At 37.2% G+C, this 13,605-nt stretch overlaps 3 protein-coding genes across 5 annotated transcripts; 1 reads left to right on the forward strand and 2 right to left on the reverse strand.

Annotated features, from left to right (window-relative positions):
- LOC105157284 (protein DEHYDRATION-INDUCED 19 homolog 5) lies at positions 1,709–4,713 on the forward strand. Of its 2 annotated transcripts, none has more exons than XM_011073656.2 (6): positions 1,709–2,037; positions 2,525–2,664; positions 3,021–3,049; positions 3,092–3,140; positions 3,219–3,457; positions 4,342–4,713. In XM_011073656.2, the coding sequence occupies exons 1-6, from the start codon at positions 1,962–1,964 to the stop codon at positions 4,439–4,441; spliced, it is 633 nt and encodes a 210-aa protein (XP_011071958.1). In that variant the 5' UTR covers positions 1,709–1,961; the 3' UTR covers positions 4,442–4,713. The 2 variants fall into 2 exon arrangements, with proteins under 2 accessions (XP_011071958.1, XP_011071957.1); XM_011073655.2 differs by having other exon boundaries at positions 1,720–2,037; positions 4,339–4,713.
- On the reverse strand, positions 5,463–7,290 carry LOC105157285 (elongation factor TuA, chloroplastic-like). The gene has a single exon (XM_020692285.1). It carries the CDS (start codon positions 7,170–7,172, stop codon positions 5,739–5,741), a length of 1,434 nt encoding a protein of 477 aa, XP_020547944.1. The 5' UTR covers positions 7,173–7,290; the 3' UTR covers positions 5,463–5,738.
- Positions 9,008–13,605, reverse strand: LOC105157286 (probable serine/threonine-protein kinase WNK3). 2 transcript variants are annotated; one of them, XM_020692738.1, is made up of 9 exons: positions 13,047–13,605; positions 12,798–12,835; positions 12,444–12,671; positions 12,123–12,346; positions 11,879–12,036; positions 10,808–10,991; positions 10,593–10,688; positions 9,621–10,497; positions 9,008–9,544 (listed from the first exon to the last, which is right to left on the reverse strand). In XM_020692738.1, exons 1-9 carry the CDS (start codon positions 13,137–13,139, stop codon positions 9,523–9,525), a joined length of 1,920 nt encoding a protein of 639 aa, XP_020548397.1. In that variant the 5' UTR covers positions 13,140–13,605; the 3' UTR covers positions 9,008–9,522. The 2 variants fall into 2 exon arrangements, with proteins under 2 accessions (XP_020548397.1, XP_020548396.1); XM_020692737.1 differs by having other exon boundaries at positions 10,593–10,730; positions 13,047–13,603.

Consider the following 13,605-nt stretch of genomic DNA (forward strand, 5'->3'; position numbering starts at 1 on the left):
ATATTAAGTTTTTTTTCCCCAAATACTTTATTTTATAACATATATTCACTACAAAGGTAAAAACTATTGCAATTACCCTTCAAATTGCACTTTGCTCTTCAACCCTTCTTTGTTTTCTTCCAAAACGAAAAGGGTAATTATACTGAGATATAATAATGTCAGATTTAATTATACAAATTCTTTACGAAAATCACAAATATATCTTTTGATGTTACAGTTATAATTATAAATTTATTCGCTATTTAGTGGCTAAATTTCACATAAACACTCTATGAGGTACATTACATTTACGTCACCTCAAGAAATCTACTTGTAATATTTATTAATACAGGAAATAAAGACTCTCTATACTCACAAAAGAGAGTTAGTGATACTGTCACAATAAAAATTAAATATGACATTATACTCCTAATTAGATCATTTTAAAAATTAATTAGAATTATTTTTTTTAACAAAAGTAACTCCACGAGATTTAAAAACCACTACACCAATGTTGTGTCGATTATAACTTCAGTAAGTTTTCTTTTCTTTATTTTTTTTTAATGTAATTTGTTGGTTTATATTTTATTCTTATTTATAATATATTTCAAAACGTGAAACTTTATTTATTATATGAACGTAGAACAACATGTCAAGACAGCTTGTTTTACAAAAATAGAGATAAAATGTGTTTATATAATTAAATTTAATTTTAAACGATGTCAATATAACAAAAAAAAACAAAAAAAGCGCCCACCGAGAATATATATATGATTTATTATCTTTTGTTTTTTTGCCCTTTCTCTGTGTGTATAATTGCCCAGAAAAAAACTGGCCCACAATTTCATGTAATAATATTCAATATTTACATAGTCGCCATCCTTGACAATAATCAATAGCTGGTCCGAAGTGTTTGCTAGTGCGGTATTGTCCATGTTAGGTTGTCCAATTCCACAACCTTTATATACATATATATATATTATTTATTATTATTGCTACTTCTTTCCATCAATGTTTTAGGTATGCTACATGCTTTTAGCTTAATTTAAGTTGTTTGCTTTTAACTTATGTATTTTTGTGTACACTTATTTAATAACTTTACATGTATATGTGCATCCACATCTTAGCTTTTTCAATTTTAATATTGCCTTATTTGCATCCTTCTTTTGTACTTTTGTTGTACAATGAATATATGCATCGATGTCATAAATATACTGTTGTTTATTATATATAATATTCAAAAGTTTATATACTTGTCGTCTCCAACGTCAACAAAATTTTTTAATTCTTGAATCAATTATAATATTTCATTAGAGACATCACGATTTATGCTAAAGCGTGTGAGTTTGAACATATATATAAATTTTGAAAGTGTTGATGTAAAATATGATCGATTTATATTAAAACGAGTAAATTTTAATTTACATGTAAAATTTCTAACTTTATATAATCTTGCCTAATAATTTCACTCTTAATATATAAAAATCTTACATTGTTGAAATGATCTTAAACACAATAACCACTCCCCTAGACAAGAAGTGAGCTTCATAGGATTGAAAAATGAAATTAACACAAATACCTAAAAAGGTTGAAGAAAAAGAATTATAGATTAAACTTAAACCAAGAATGAAGTAAACTTAGACAAATAATAAAATTGTTGTACTAATTGCCATGTGTCAGATATCCATTTACTGGCTTTTGTGTGTCAGAAAAGCTTTCCATTGTCAGAGAAATATATATGAGCTTCTCAGCCCACAGCACTACTATTCAGTGAAAGTATTCTGTATTCTGCACAAGAAAACCCTTTTTCTCAGTGTTTTGAGTGCAATCCTTAACTCAATCTGGGAAATTTTTGTTGGGTTTTTGTACTGAGTGAAATTACTGTTTTCTTTTCTTTGATTTACCACTGATCTTTCTGGTACTGGGGAGAAAAATCAGATAAAAGATAAATCTTTACATTTTCTCAAGAAAGTGAGGTTGAAATGGATGTGGATTTCTGGGCTGCAAGAGTTCATAGGCAAATCCCTTCTGTTCAATCTGCTAGGGTTAGCAATTTTGGTGAGTTATGCTTTATCTGAGTTTGATTTCTTGAATAGTGGGAATTCTTCTGAGCATTAGTCTTCTGGTTTAAGTGACTGTTTGTGGGTAGGATTTTTTTTTTTCAATTGATTTTGGGGATTTTTATGCTGCTGTTGATCTACTCTAGAGAAGTATGTTTTATTCCTTCAAACGGTGCTTTATTTGTCTACTGATCTATGTTTCTTGCTTGTAATTCCTGGGAGTTTTGTTTTCAGCAATGAATTAAATTGTTGGTATGAAGTTAGTTTCTTTGAGTATGGGCTCTTAAAATTCTTGATTTTGTGACTTGTTTGTTCTCTGCATTCATGTCACTGAAGAAGGTTTCTTTTAGGAATAGAGAAAATTTAGAAAAGGATCTAAGTATTATTTACATTTTGTGTTGGGATGGAGAGTAATTATTTGTGCTTTTCACTGTGATCCAAATAGCTATGGTATTATAAAATTGAATTATAAAATTCTTGAATAGGTAATCATGTCCTCATGGATGATGAAGGGGGCGATGAAGTGAGAGCTTGGTTTCCTTGCCCTTTCTGTTATGTGGAAATTGAGGTTCCGCTGCTTTGTGTCCATCTGCAAGAAGAGCATTGCTTTGACTTGAAAAATGCGGTAAGTGTTGCATATTATGCGTTTTCCTGCCCCTTTTTTGCCAACAAGAATGTACATTTCCTTGTCCTTTGTCGTGACGACAACTATAGGTTAATATGATTGTGTTGTTCACCTATTCACAAGAACTATTAGTTTCAATTGGTCATTCCTCTTCAATTTTTCATAAAGTAACAACCTTACATATGTAGTAAGAAATTTCTGACTTCACCTATACTATGTTCTTTCTGTTGGATGACTGGGATTAATCGTTTACAGGGTGGAGGATTATGGTGAGAGGGCTCAGTGTGCTGACATAATGTTTTCTCATACACACTTTGATGGTTTCATGTCATTCTCAACTTTTTTTTTGCTTCCAGGTTTGTCCCATATGTGCAGCAAACTTAGGAAAGAACCCACTGCCCCTTTTGCCGCCAGCAGCAAACTTAGAGAAAGATCCACTTGCTCATTTCACGGTGCAGCATGCACATTCAATTAAGGTGTGTCCTTTTTCCATGTGATGCAAATAATGTGACATGTAGATTTTGAATTTAAGAAATGCTATCTTTTCTTCTCAGCGGAGGAAAAAGTCTCAAAAGTCTGGCTTCTGGAGTAATATGTCCACAAATATCGTCAAGGACTTGCGGGAACTAAGTTCATTTCTTGGTGCTAATTCACTCAGTGGGGCGCCCAGTGGGAATGAACCTGCTCCTGATCCACTCCTTTCACCGTTTCTCTGCACCGTGCCTCTGACAGTCTCTAAAGACCTCCACAAAGATATATCCGCATGCATTGCTGCAACAAGCGATGCAGAAAGGTATGACTTTTAAATCCCAACTGGTGGAATTTCTAGGTATCGTAGTTTTTCAGATGATTCTGATATAGAAGCATCCATAAATCTTATGGTTAAAAGGTAGAATTTTTCTTTATGCTTACAGCCCTAAAAATCCTTAGTTGTGCAAAGATGTCAATAAATTGATATTTCTTCAGAGGTTTAAGTTTGAAATCTAAAATCTTATATAAATCACTTGAATGTTCTGGTAGAGAGTAAGTTACATTTATTAGTTCTAAATCAAGAGGGCCTAGATTTCAATGCTCAACAATGATTCTTGGACTAGCTGCCTCCTCAGTTCAATGTTTCTGGTTGGACAATGGTCTGAGCTGATCTCATTGGTGAAGCACACTAAAGAATTGATCTTGTTTAAGGATTATGTTAACAAGAAGAGGCTAATCTAGATACAATCTCTTCGTCTGATGGTCTTTCGTCGACCCGACCACCAAATATGCCCTAGTGTTACATTATGCATAACTTTTTGATAGATCAGTGAAAAACCTTCCTTTTTCCAAAGGAAATGGCATGTGAATTGCAGTAGCTACCTAGATTTGTTTCCACAATTATTGCTATGTAATTGGTTTGATAACCAGACGATCAGGAAACACCAAGTTGATTATTTTGTATATTAGCCCTCCCACCTGAACTCCATTTCCTCTTATGAACCGCACTCTGCTTGAGTTAAAAAATCATTAGCTATTTAAACAAGTGCAGGATTAGTTTTGATTTCCATGAGCTCTCTACTGCTGACCTTTGCTTATTTATCTAGGGGTGTTTGTAATAGTTTATGCTTCTGTGGTGGAAATAATTTGTAGAATGAAACTGAAAGTGAAAAACCCCCACCTCGAATATTTTGTTTCTTGCAGCAGCAAACCGTCGCCTCCAGATGAAGTTGACAGCAAAGACTATGAGGAAAGGAGACAGCAAGCTGCATTCATCCAGGAGCTTCTGTTGTCGACTATATTTTAGAACTTCTGGAGCTCCTCAGTGGAAAAGCGATCAAAGGAATGTGTCGATGCTTAAGGGAAGCCACCAGGTTTTACTATGGTGATTGGTTTCAGAGTATCACATTGTTGGAAGCTCATTACTAAAGATGGCGACAAAAGAATGTTCGAAGATATCAAAATTGGCAATACAATGTCAGCATGATATCTTATGAGCCTATGTAATTGTACTATCTACTGTGAACATGATATAATATAATATATGCTATATATTCCGTTGGCTGTTTTTCTTTTTCATATGCATAACATCGACTTTTACTAGATAAATTATGATTATGGAAGCTCTTCAGTATATCAGAAAGGGTTTCTTGTGGAAATCTCTTGGTTCTTATTTTCTTGAAACAGAGATCAACATGAACAACGTACCGCCTCACTACATTGTTCGTGAATTTATACGACAAGGATCATGTCTATAGTATTTCTGGAAAAATCTTGATTAACTGATGTATTCCTGCAAGTTATTTTTGTTTCTCAGAATCAACTAATTGTTGTTTCTCTCATTTGAATGCAATTTACTTGAAGTTTCCTTTCTATTGTATGATGTCGATGAACTGAAATTTTCCAAGGGTATCGCAATAGATGCTTCCTGCTGTTGCAGTTCCTACCATGGAGAAACTTTAAAATTTGATCCACCCTTTGCTTCTGTCTGAGATTGGTCATGCAATCAGCCTTGTCGCTTAACTGAAGTTTAAGAGAGAAAATTCAAAGAATTTGAGCTACAACCATTTGAATTAATTCCATGTACTCTTATGCTACCACTATTCACGTCAGAAATGTGCAAAACTGAAGAAAATTCTACTTTCTGTCGTTGAAAGCCCCAAACTTCAGGCTGCTTACTGAAAAATGAAAATCACTTGCTAATCAAGATTCAAAAATACTTGGTGGAATAAATTGAAAGATGATGCAAGATTCAGATATATCCGCTGGGCTTCATCAAAACTGCATATCAGCATTAAAGGAACAGCAATCTAATTCAGACAAGTTCAAGCTCTGCAAACCAAAGAAGAGAGACTTCATTTTCTCCAATAGTTGAGAGGGCTATACTATAATTGCTCAGAGCACAGCACAAGTAATTGAAACAAAAGTAAAATATTCCATTCAATTATGACAACAATGTTCTTGAGCTAAACTAATTCACTAATGCATAACAATAACCCAAAAAATCCTCCATCATATATGACAAATAAACAGAAGATCTTGCAGCCAGCGACACAACCGAAATTGGCAAAATCGGGCATACACTGTCAAGTGAAGCTCACCCTTTACTCAATAATGGATTGAATGACACCGGCACCCACAGTCTTGCCTCCTTCTCTGATAGCAAATCTCATTCCCTGCTCACAAGCAATTGGGGTAATAAGCTCGACCTCCATTTTCACACGGTCACCGGGCATGACCATCTTCGATTCCTCATCCTTGTCGTTCATGATGGTATTCACTTTCCCTGTCACATCGGTAGTTCTCATGTAAAACTGAGGCCTGTAGCCCGAAAAGAACGGTGAGTGTCGTCCACCCTCCTCTTTCTTCAACACATAAACAATAGCCATAAACTTCCTGTGTGGAGTAATGGTTCCGGGCTTCGCCAAAACCATTCCTCTCTGAATATCATCCTTCTGAACACCTCTCAACAACAATCCCACGTTGTCCCCAGCCATGGCCTCATCCAAAGTCTTCTGGAACATCTCAACTCCAGTAACGGTTGTGCTCTTTGTATCCCTCAAACCCACAATATCTACTGTATCACCCACCTTAATCGTACCTCTCTCGACTCTCCCGGTAGCTACCGTTCCTCTACCTGTAATCGAGAAAACATCCTCAATGGCCATCAAGAATGGTAAATCAGTCTGTCTCTGAGGAATAGGGATGTAATTATCCACTTCGTCCATCAATTGATAAATTTTATCTACCCACTCATTCTCTCCCCTCTTAATCCCTGGATTTGCCATCAAAGCCTCCAAAGCAAGCAAAGCAGAACCAGACACAATCGGAATATCATCACCAGGAAACTCATAAGAGGAAAGCAGTTCCCTTACCTCCAATTCCACCAACTGAAGCAACTCCTCATCATCAACCTGATCTTGTTTATTCAAGAAAACCACCATATTCGGAACTCCAACCTGTTTAGCCAACAGAATGTGTTCCTTCGTCTGCGGCATCGGCCCATCAGCCCCAGACACCACCAAAATTGCTCCATCCATTTGGGCAGCCCCAGTAATCATATTCTTAACATAATCCGCGTGGCCAGGGCAGTCGACGTGGGCGTAGTGCCGGTTCTCAGTCTCGTACTCAACAGTGGCCGTGTTGATAGTGATACCACGGGCTCTTTCTTCAGGGGCAGCGTCAATTTCGTCATATTTCTTGGGGGCGGAGTTTCCAAGGGAGGCTAAGGCCATTGTGAGAGCAGCAGTGAGTGTGGTCTTCCCGTGGTCGACATGGCCGATGGTGCCGATATTAACGTGGGGTTTCTTCCGCTCGAACTTGCCGCGGGCGGCGCGGACGGAGAAGCGGCGGAGGGTGCGTTGGCTGGTGGTGGTGGTGGGGCGGAGGAAGAGGGTGGTGGAGGAGGGAGTAAAGGAAGAGGAAAGAATAATTTTAGTGGGTTTAGACGAAGCGGGATTTGAGAGAGAAGGGGTGGTAGAGAGGTGGGCGAGCTTCACCACAGCAGCGGCAGAAGTGGTAGCGGCGATTGAGGCCATGGCGGACAACGGAGGATGGGGAGCGTAGAGAGAGTGGATGAAGAGTGGGGGGATTAGAGGAGCGGATATAGTGAGAAGCAGTCTGTGTGGTGTCTACGCTTTCTATCCATTTCTACCTCCTCTTGGATAACTCAGCTGTATTCCAGGTATGGGGTTTCTCTGCTACTGTGCTCATCTGATGACACGTGTATGGCCATGATTCAAATTATAGGGGTTTTACCATTTCTCATCCCATTAATGAAAAGCAAAAAATAAATTATTTCAATTTCTTGTTTCTTAAATACTTTATTTACTGCAGCATAATATAATTGGTCAATCATAACGGGTTTTTTTTCAAATTTAGTATAATCATAAATATTTATTTATTATTTAAAAATTTTCAATATATGTCGATGTTTGATAAAATTATGTACTTTTTAAATGGAGTTTTGGAATTGTCAATTTTATTTTTTTGTACTTTTCTTTAAAAGAAAAAGAAAGAATTTGAAATTTTTATATAAAAAAAATTTCAGATGAGGTAAATAAAAGTAATTTAAAAAATTATAAAATGTTATCCACTTAACACATTAAAAAGTTTTTAAAAAATTATAAAAATAAGTATAATTATATTCATAATCCACAATGATATTTTTTTGTCTTGAATTAGCAATTGGGAAACCGTTAAAATAACAAAAAGTATGTATAATTACATTAAATCTTAAAAAAAATAAAAAAAAAAGTGGTAATTTAGACTACTATAACTGATTTCTTTAGATGAATTTGTGTGTGGGCAGATGGATTTTCAAGCAATCACATTAATATGGATATTTTTTTGTTTTGGGTACCTTCTACTCCTAGTGTTTAATATGTGGCTTTAAGAAGTGTGAAAGGAAGGTTAGAATGGAACCACTCATTGAAGAACGAGAGCCCCACAACAAAGTTGAGTCAGTATTTTGGCCACGTTCCTTATTTGGGGCTCACTCTTTTCTACTCTACAGAGAGAGAGAGAGAGAGAGAGGGAGATGAGGACAGTTTCACTCTTGAATGGAACCACTCATTGAAGAACGAGAGCCCCACAACAAAGTTGAGTCAGTATTTTGGCCACGTTCCTTATTTGGGGCTCACTCTTTTCTACTCTACAGAGAGAGAGAGAGAGAGAGAGGGAGATGAGGACAGTTTCACTCTTTTCTGCATCCATAAAGATGAGGCTACAAACAGAAAGTTTATGCATTCACGAACCACCAAGAACACATTACTATTTTTGTCTGGTTGCACTGCCTGGAACATCAAGAATCTTACATATGAACATCACAAATTAATTGAATGCGCTTATATGTATTTACTGCAAGAGTTTCTCCAGGAGTATCGAGGAAAAAGAACAGAATTCAGTTTAACAAGTTTCAGTTCGCATCAAACATGCATCACCTTTATCAGAGTGTATGAAATTTGTAACTGGCATATCGTAGGGTTAAAGATTGATCACAGAGAAAACCGAGTTCACGACACAGAATTTATCAATCTCTCTTAATCAGTAGTCAGCGTAAAACTTTCTACTGCTGTTATGAACCAGGAAAGAGCGCAGAAGAGGTTCCACAAATAGCCTAGAATTTCTCAAAGCAAAAACAGAAATATTAACAAGACAAAACTTCAAGAAACGGATGAGCATTATACAGCGCCAAACTATGCAAGAAAGTGTCACAAGAAACTAGTCCAATGAACAGAAGGCTTAACATAATTGGTCAAATCATTCTACTGATGTAGATTTCAAGAAACACAACCACTGGCAGTAGTACACAATCCACAAATTTTCCTGTGGCGACTACGAGATTAAAAGAACATAAATCAGATTGAATTTATCTATTCTGTACACAAATATTTTCTTGTCCAAAATCTATCAGGTATCAAGCATAAGTAGTACCATATGCCAAACTAGCCGTCCATGTCAAATTTAGTTTGCAAAACCAAAGTAACAAAGGTGTTCCCTAAACTTGCGCTTTCTGGAACAATCAGTCTTCGTGTTGTTAATACCAAACTGAAACTGTACAGGTATACTTTAAACAAAGGAGGACCTATTGGTTGTAGAAAAATGTGCAAAAGGTACATATATCTGTGATAGGATGAGACAATCTCAAGGTTGCAATCCAGCTTAAATCTCACTTCAAAGCAACTCTTATCCTATTTAGGCCGGCAAGTAACAAGCACATATATACAGCTATGATTTTACCACCTTATCTGAATCACAGCAATAAAAAAGTGGATCTAATACTCTCCATCACCCTGTTGAAGCAGAATGCAGAAATAGGTCCATGCATGCGTCTTTCAACAACTGACCTTTGTTTCTTGTCTCTCCCGATAGTGTTGAAAATTTACGTCATTCTGGCATATCTTGGAACCTTCATGATAAGGATGATGAATGAGACTACCCATATAACTTTATGCTGGAGTTAGAAAAGTAAATTCGAGACTTACATCATCAAGGATGACTGATCCAAAGATTTTCTTGATGAATGACGAACCTCGTCATGAAATATATGCTCAGATCTTTTCCTGTTACAAATGCTAAGAGCTCTCTGACGAATCTCCGGGGGAAATTCCTTTAAAAGATCCAAAATAGCCAGTTCATGCTTCTTATTAAGTTCATCTAGCTCCCTCAGCTGCTCATCCAGTACATGCTCAAGCTTTTCGAAAATACTTGTGATGTCATTTGAATCCATTTCACTCAGCACTGTATTTTCTTCCATTGTTAGAGGCCCGTCACCAGATGTGTCAACGCCGTGGTCGACATCACCAAAGGGTGGATCATGGGGTACTGAATCAGGCTCCTGTTTTCTACATCCATCATGATCGGAATCATAATCCACATTTCTGAGAGGGGAAGCATCAGAGGGACTTTTTACATATGTATGACTACCAGGCGATTGAAAATTTTCTTCAAACCAGCTATCTCCGGAGTTGACTGACTCTGGCAGCAACAAGTTAGATGGGCCAGGTCTTAGTGGAGAGCTTCCACTGCTAGCTCTGGATGAATTTGACCAATATTTCCGTCCCGATGGAAGTCTTTCCAGAACAGGGCCAGATTTAGAAGAATTAGTGGCTCCGGGTGAAGTATCATCCTGCGCTACACTACCAGCATCTCCTGTAATTGCTTTATCGCCAGAACTGTTGTTATTCAAGTGTTCTCTTGGTGCCCAATCAGGAATATGGGATCGAATTTCGGAATCAATCATTGCAGCAATAACGGAGACGTCATGATCAGTCAAATCCAGCTCTTCCACCATTTCACTAGCAACATTGGTTGAAGTATCCACCTCTATATCAAAGGGGAAGTGAATGTTGCGAATATGACCTGAGCTAAAAAAGAAAATAAGACTGATTGTACCCATGAAAGGACATTTTCTGCGTTAGAGCAACAACTGGATAAGGACAAAAAGAAAGGAGAACCTGATGAATCTGCTATACGAAGTTTCAAAAATATTGTATTATGGTCTTTTCTTTGGCCCTGCACCATAAAATCTAGACCTCCTTCGAGGACAGAATCTTCAGGAGGTTTTCCAGTGTCAAATTGGTTATCATAATCATCTGCAAATATAGTGTCAAAACACGGAAAAGGATCATCCCAATGCAAACAAGGACTAAAGAATTCTTGCAAAGTGCACCTGCATTTGAGGACTGAGGCTGTCGCGAACAACCTATACTCCCAGAATCCTCGTCTGACTGGAGAAATGGGTCCATCAATAGTTCTTTGGCTGATAACCGGTCAGAGACTTTTGCAATGCATTTCTCTATGAATGCCCTTACTCCAGGATCCTTCACCTTTTCTAATGATGCAGGCTTGATTCCCTTCAGCAAGTAGAAAATTGATAAAAAGTTCAGTGGCACGAAAGACAGAGGAAAGTAAAGGTAAAAATCAGTCAGCTCTCCTCATACATCTTAAACTCGACGACCGAACTTCTAAAAGCAAAAATGATCAACTTTCTGCTTTTTCTATATCTCCAGCTAAAATAAAGACAATTAATTATTGATCTTCCTGATGATTGGTCTTTTAGAATGACTGGAACATCTTTTATGCACCAAGATAAGCTTGACAACTAATCTCCTATTCTGTCCTCAATGTTAGACCTCATACTTGGACAAACTTAATGGCCTCCATGACTGATACATCGCAATAGACAGATGTGAGTCCAGTAATGAAAGAAAGATAAAAATGAGAAGATGTCATGCATTGAGACCCCAATCAAAACTAATTATGCTTATGGGTCTCAAAGTTTCGAATTGGAACAACACTATCAGTTTGCAAAGTGGAGGCTCAGGCTTTACAACTTGCAAGGAAACTGGCTTATGAGGGTGTTGGGTTGAGAACTTCATTGTATTCACTAGTTGCGACATACATATAGTTGGGCTGCTGTGATCGAGACTTCCTGTAGATGGAGTGCACATATTGAGTGTATTTGGATGTAAGAGCATAAAATATCTTGGTGATCACTTGACTATAGTGGATGATTGCCTTTGTGGGTAAATATTGGCCTAAAGTCAGCCACAAAACAGAAGGCCCTGTGTCCTCTCTCCACCTGTTCCTGTTTGGCTCTGTTATTTTCTTGTGCTCTCCTGGTTAACTATAAACAATTCTCAAGAACTTTTTGGGACATAATTACGGTTTTCACTGAGAACAGGCTATTAAAGAAAGATAGTTAAAGAAAAGGAATGTTCAGAAGTCAAGGGTAACTTACTGCTGTCACTTTCTTATATATCTGAGCAGCATTGGCACATTCGACATATGGATATTCAAGCGTCACAAGCTCCAGTAAGCACATACCAAAGGCATATATATCGACAAGCTCATTGTATTCTTCCTCATAAAGCTCAGGTGCCATGAATTCCGGCGTGCCTAGAATCATTCACATTTCACAATCATCTAATCTCCAGAAAATGTCAAGTTCATTCAGTGAGGAGCAACAATAAAATCAAACCTACCTATGACACTGTGAGCAGCACGAGCCTGCTCAAGAATAGCAGCGAGACCCAGGTCACCAATCTTCACCTCCCCTTGGTTCCCGTTAACAAAAATATTATCACACTTCAAGTCACGATGAATAACTGGTGGGTCATGACTATGAAGATACAAAAGCCCCTCTAGAATTTGTCTAGACCATTTCTTCAATGCCCTCACATCAACATGTTTATGTTTCTTCCTATACCTATAAAGACACATTAACCAGCTCCACCTGAGGTTCACATTTCATTAAATGGATCTCTAAACAAATAAAAACAGGTCTTTTGAAACTTTTAACATACTGTCGCAGATTCCCGGATGTGAAAATTTCAGTAATGAAGTTGATATGCTCATTCTTTGTATCCACCCACGAGTTGTAGAATTTGATAATATTTTTGTGCTTAAGGGTTTTTAGCAAGTGCACTTCAGAATACAACCGCTCCAAATCCACAGAGTTCCTCAAGAGATCCCCGACTTTGACCTGATTCCAAGCCACCTCGATTCCTTCCCATTCATCAAATGCTCTATATCTATATTGCCAGCATAAATATTAAGGCATCACCCAATGACACCATTGGCACTCAAATTCTATTTCCAATTCTCAAAGATACTACAAATAAATGAAAATAAAGGTACAGAGAATCCGGAAAGGATACACTTTCTTGAAAGCTCCTTTACCTAGTACCTCCTTGTACTGCACAGAAAATGCATTAGAAAGAATTAATGAACTTTGCACGCAGAAAAGTTGAAGGATGATGCAGAAATGCAAACCAATCAAATAAACACACTGAAAACGAGACTTCCCTACAAAATCATACATCACTTACAAAAACAATAAAAATTAATGCAACACAAAGTACAAAAACCCAAAAAGATACATAAGAAATCTGTAGAATTGTACGAACCCGACCATATCGACCGGAGGGATCAACCTCAACGAAATCGGGTTCGGTGTCGGATTCGTCCGGGTCGGGTTCCGACGTTGAGTCTTGTGGCATTCTCCTAGTTCAATAAAAAAAACCCCAAAAAACACACACAAAAAAAAAAAAAGAAAAAAACACTTCGATTCAGATCTAGCTATCGAAATTCCGTGTGCTTATATGGAAATCAACTAATTCTTGGCCAATTTGACATTCGAATCGAATAGAACAAACAGACGGAGCAGTTTTGCGGCAGTGGAAAATGAGAATTATATATAGTAAAAATACGATTTTGCGCAGTGCGAAATATCAGTTTTGGAGGATTTGAATTCGAAACTCAGGTGGGCTATATAAGGTTTGAGGATCAAAGGAAAAAAGAAAGCAAATCGAATCAGCTTAATTAATTAACTGATTCCAGCTGGGGACTGTTTCTTCTCCCTTTTCCGCCGCCTATTTTCCCTTTTTTATTCTCCCCACCTTAATAATTTCTTGTTTGAGATTATTATGTATGTCTCAACATACACAAAATCTAGGTTTAGTTCTA

This window comes from Sesamum indicum, linkage group LG3 (assembly GCF_000512975.1).
Source record: "Sesamum indicum cultivar Zhongzhi No. 13 linkage group LG3, S_indicum_v1.0, whole genome shotgun sequence".
Classification (NCBI taxonomy): Eukaryota; Viridiplantae; Streptophyta; class Magnoliopsida; order Lamiales; family Pedaliaceae; genus Sesamum; species Sesamum indicum.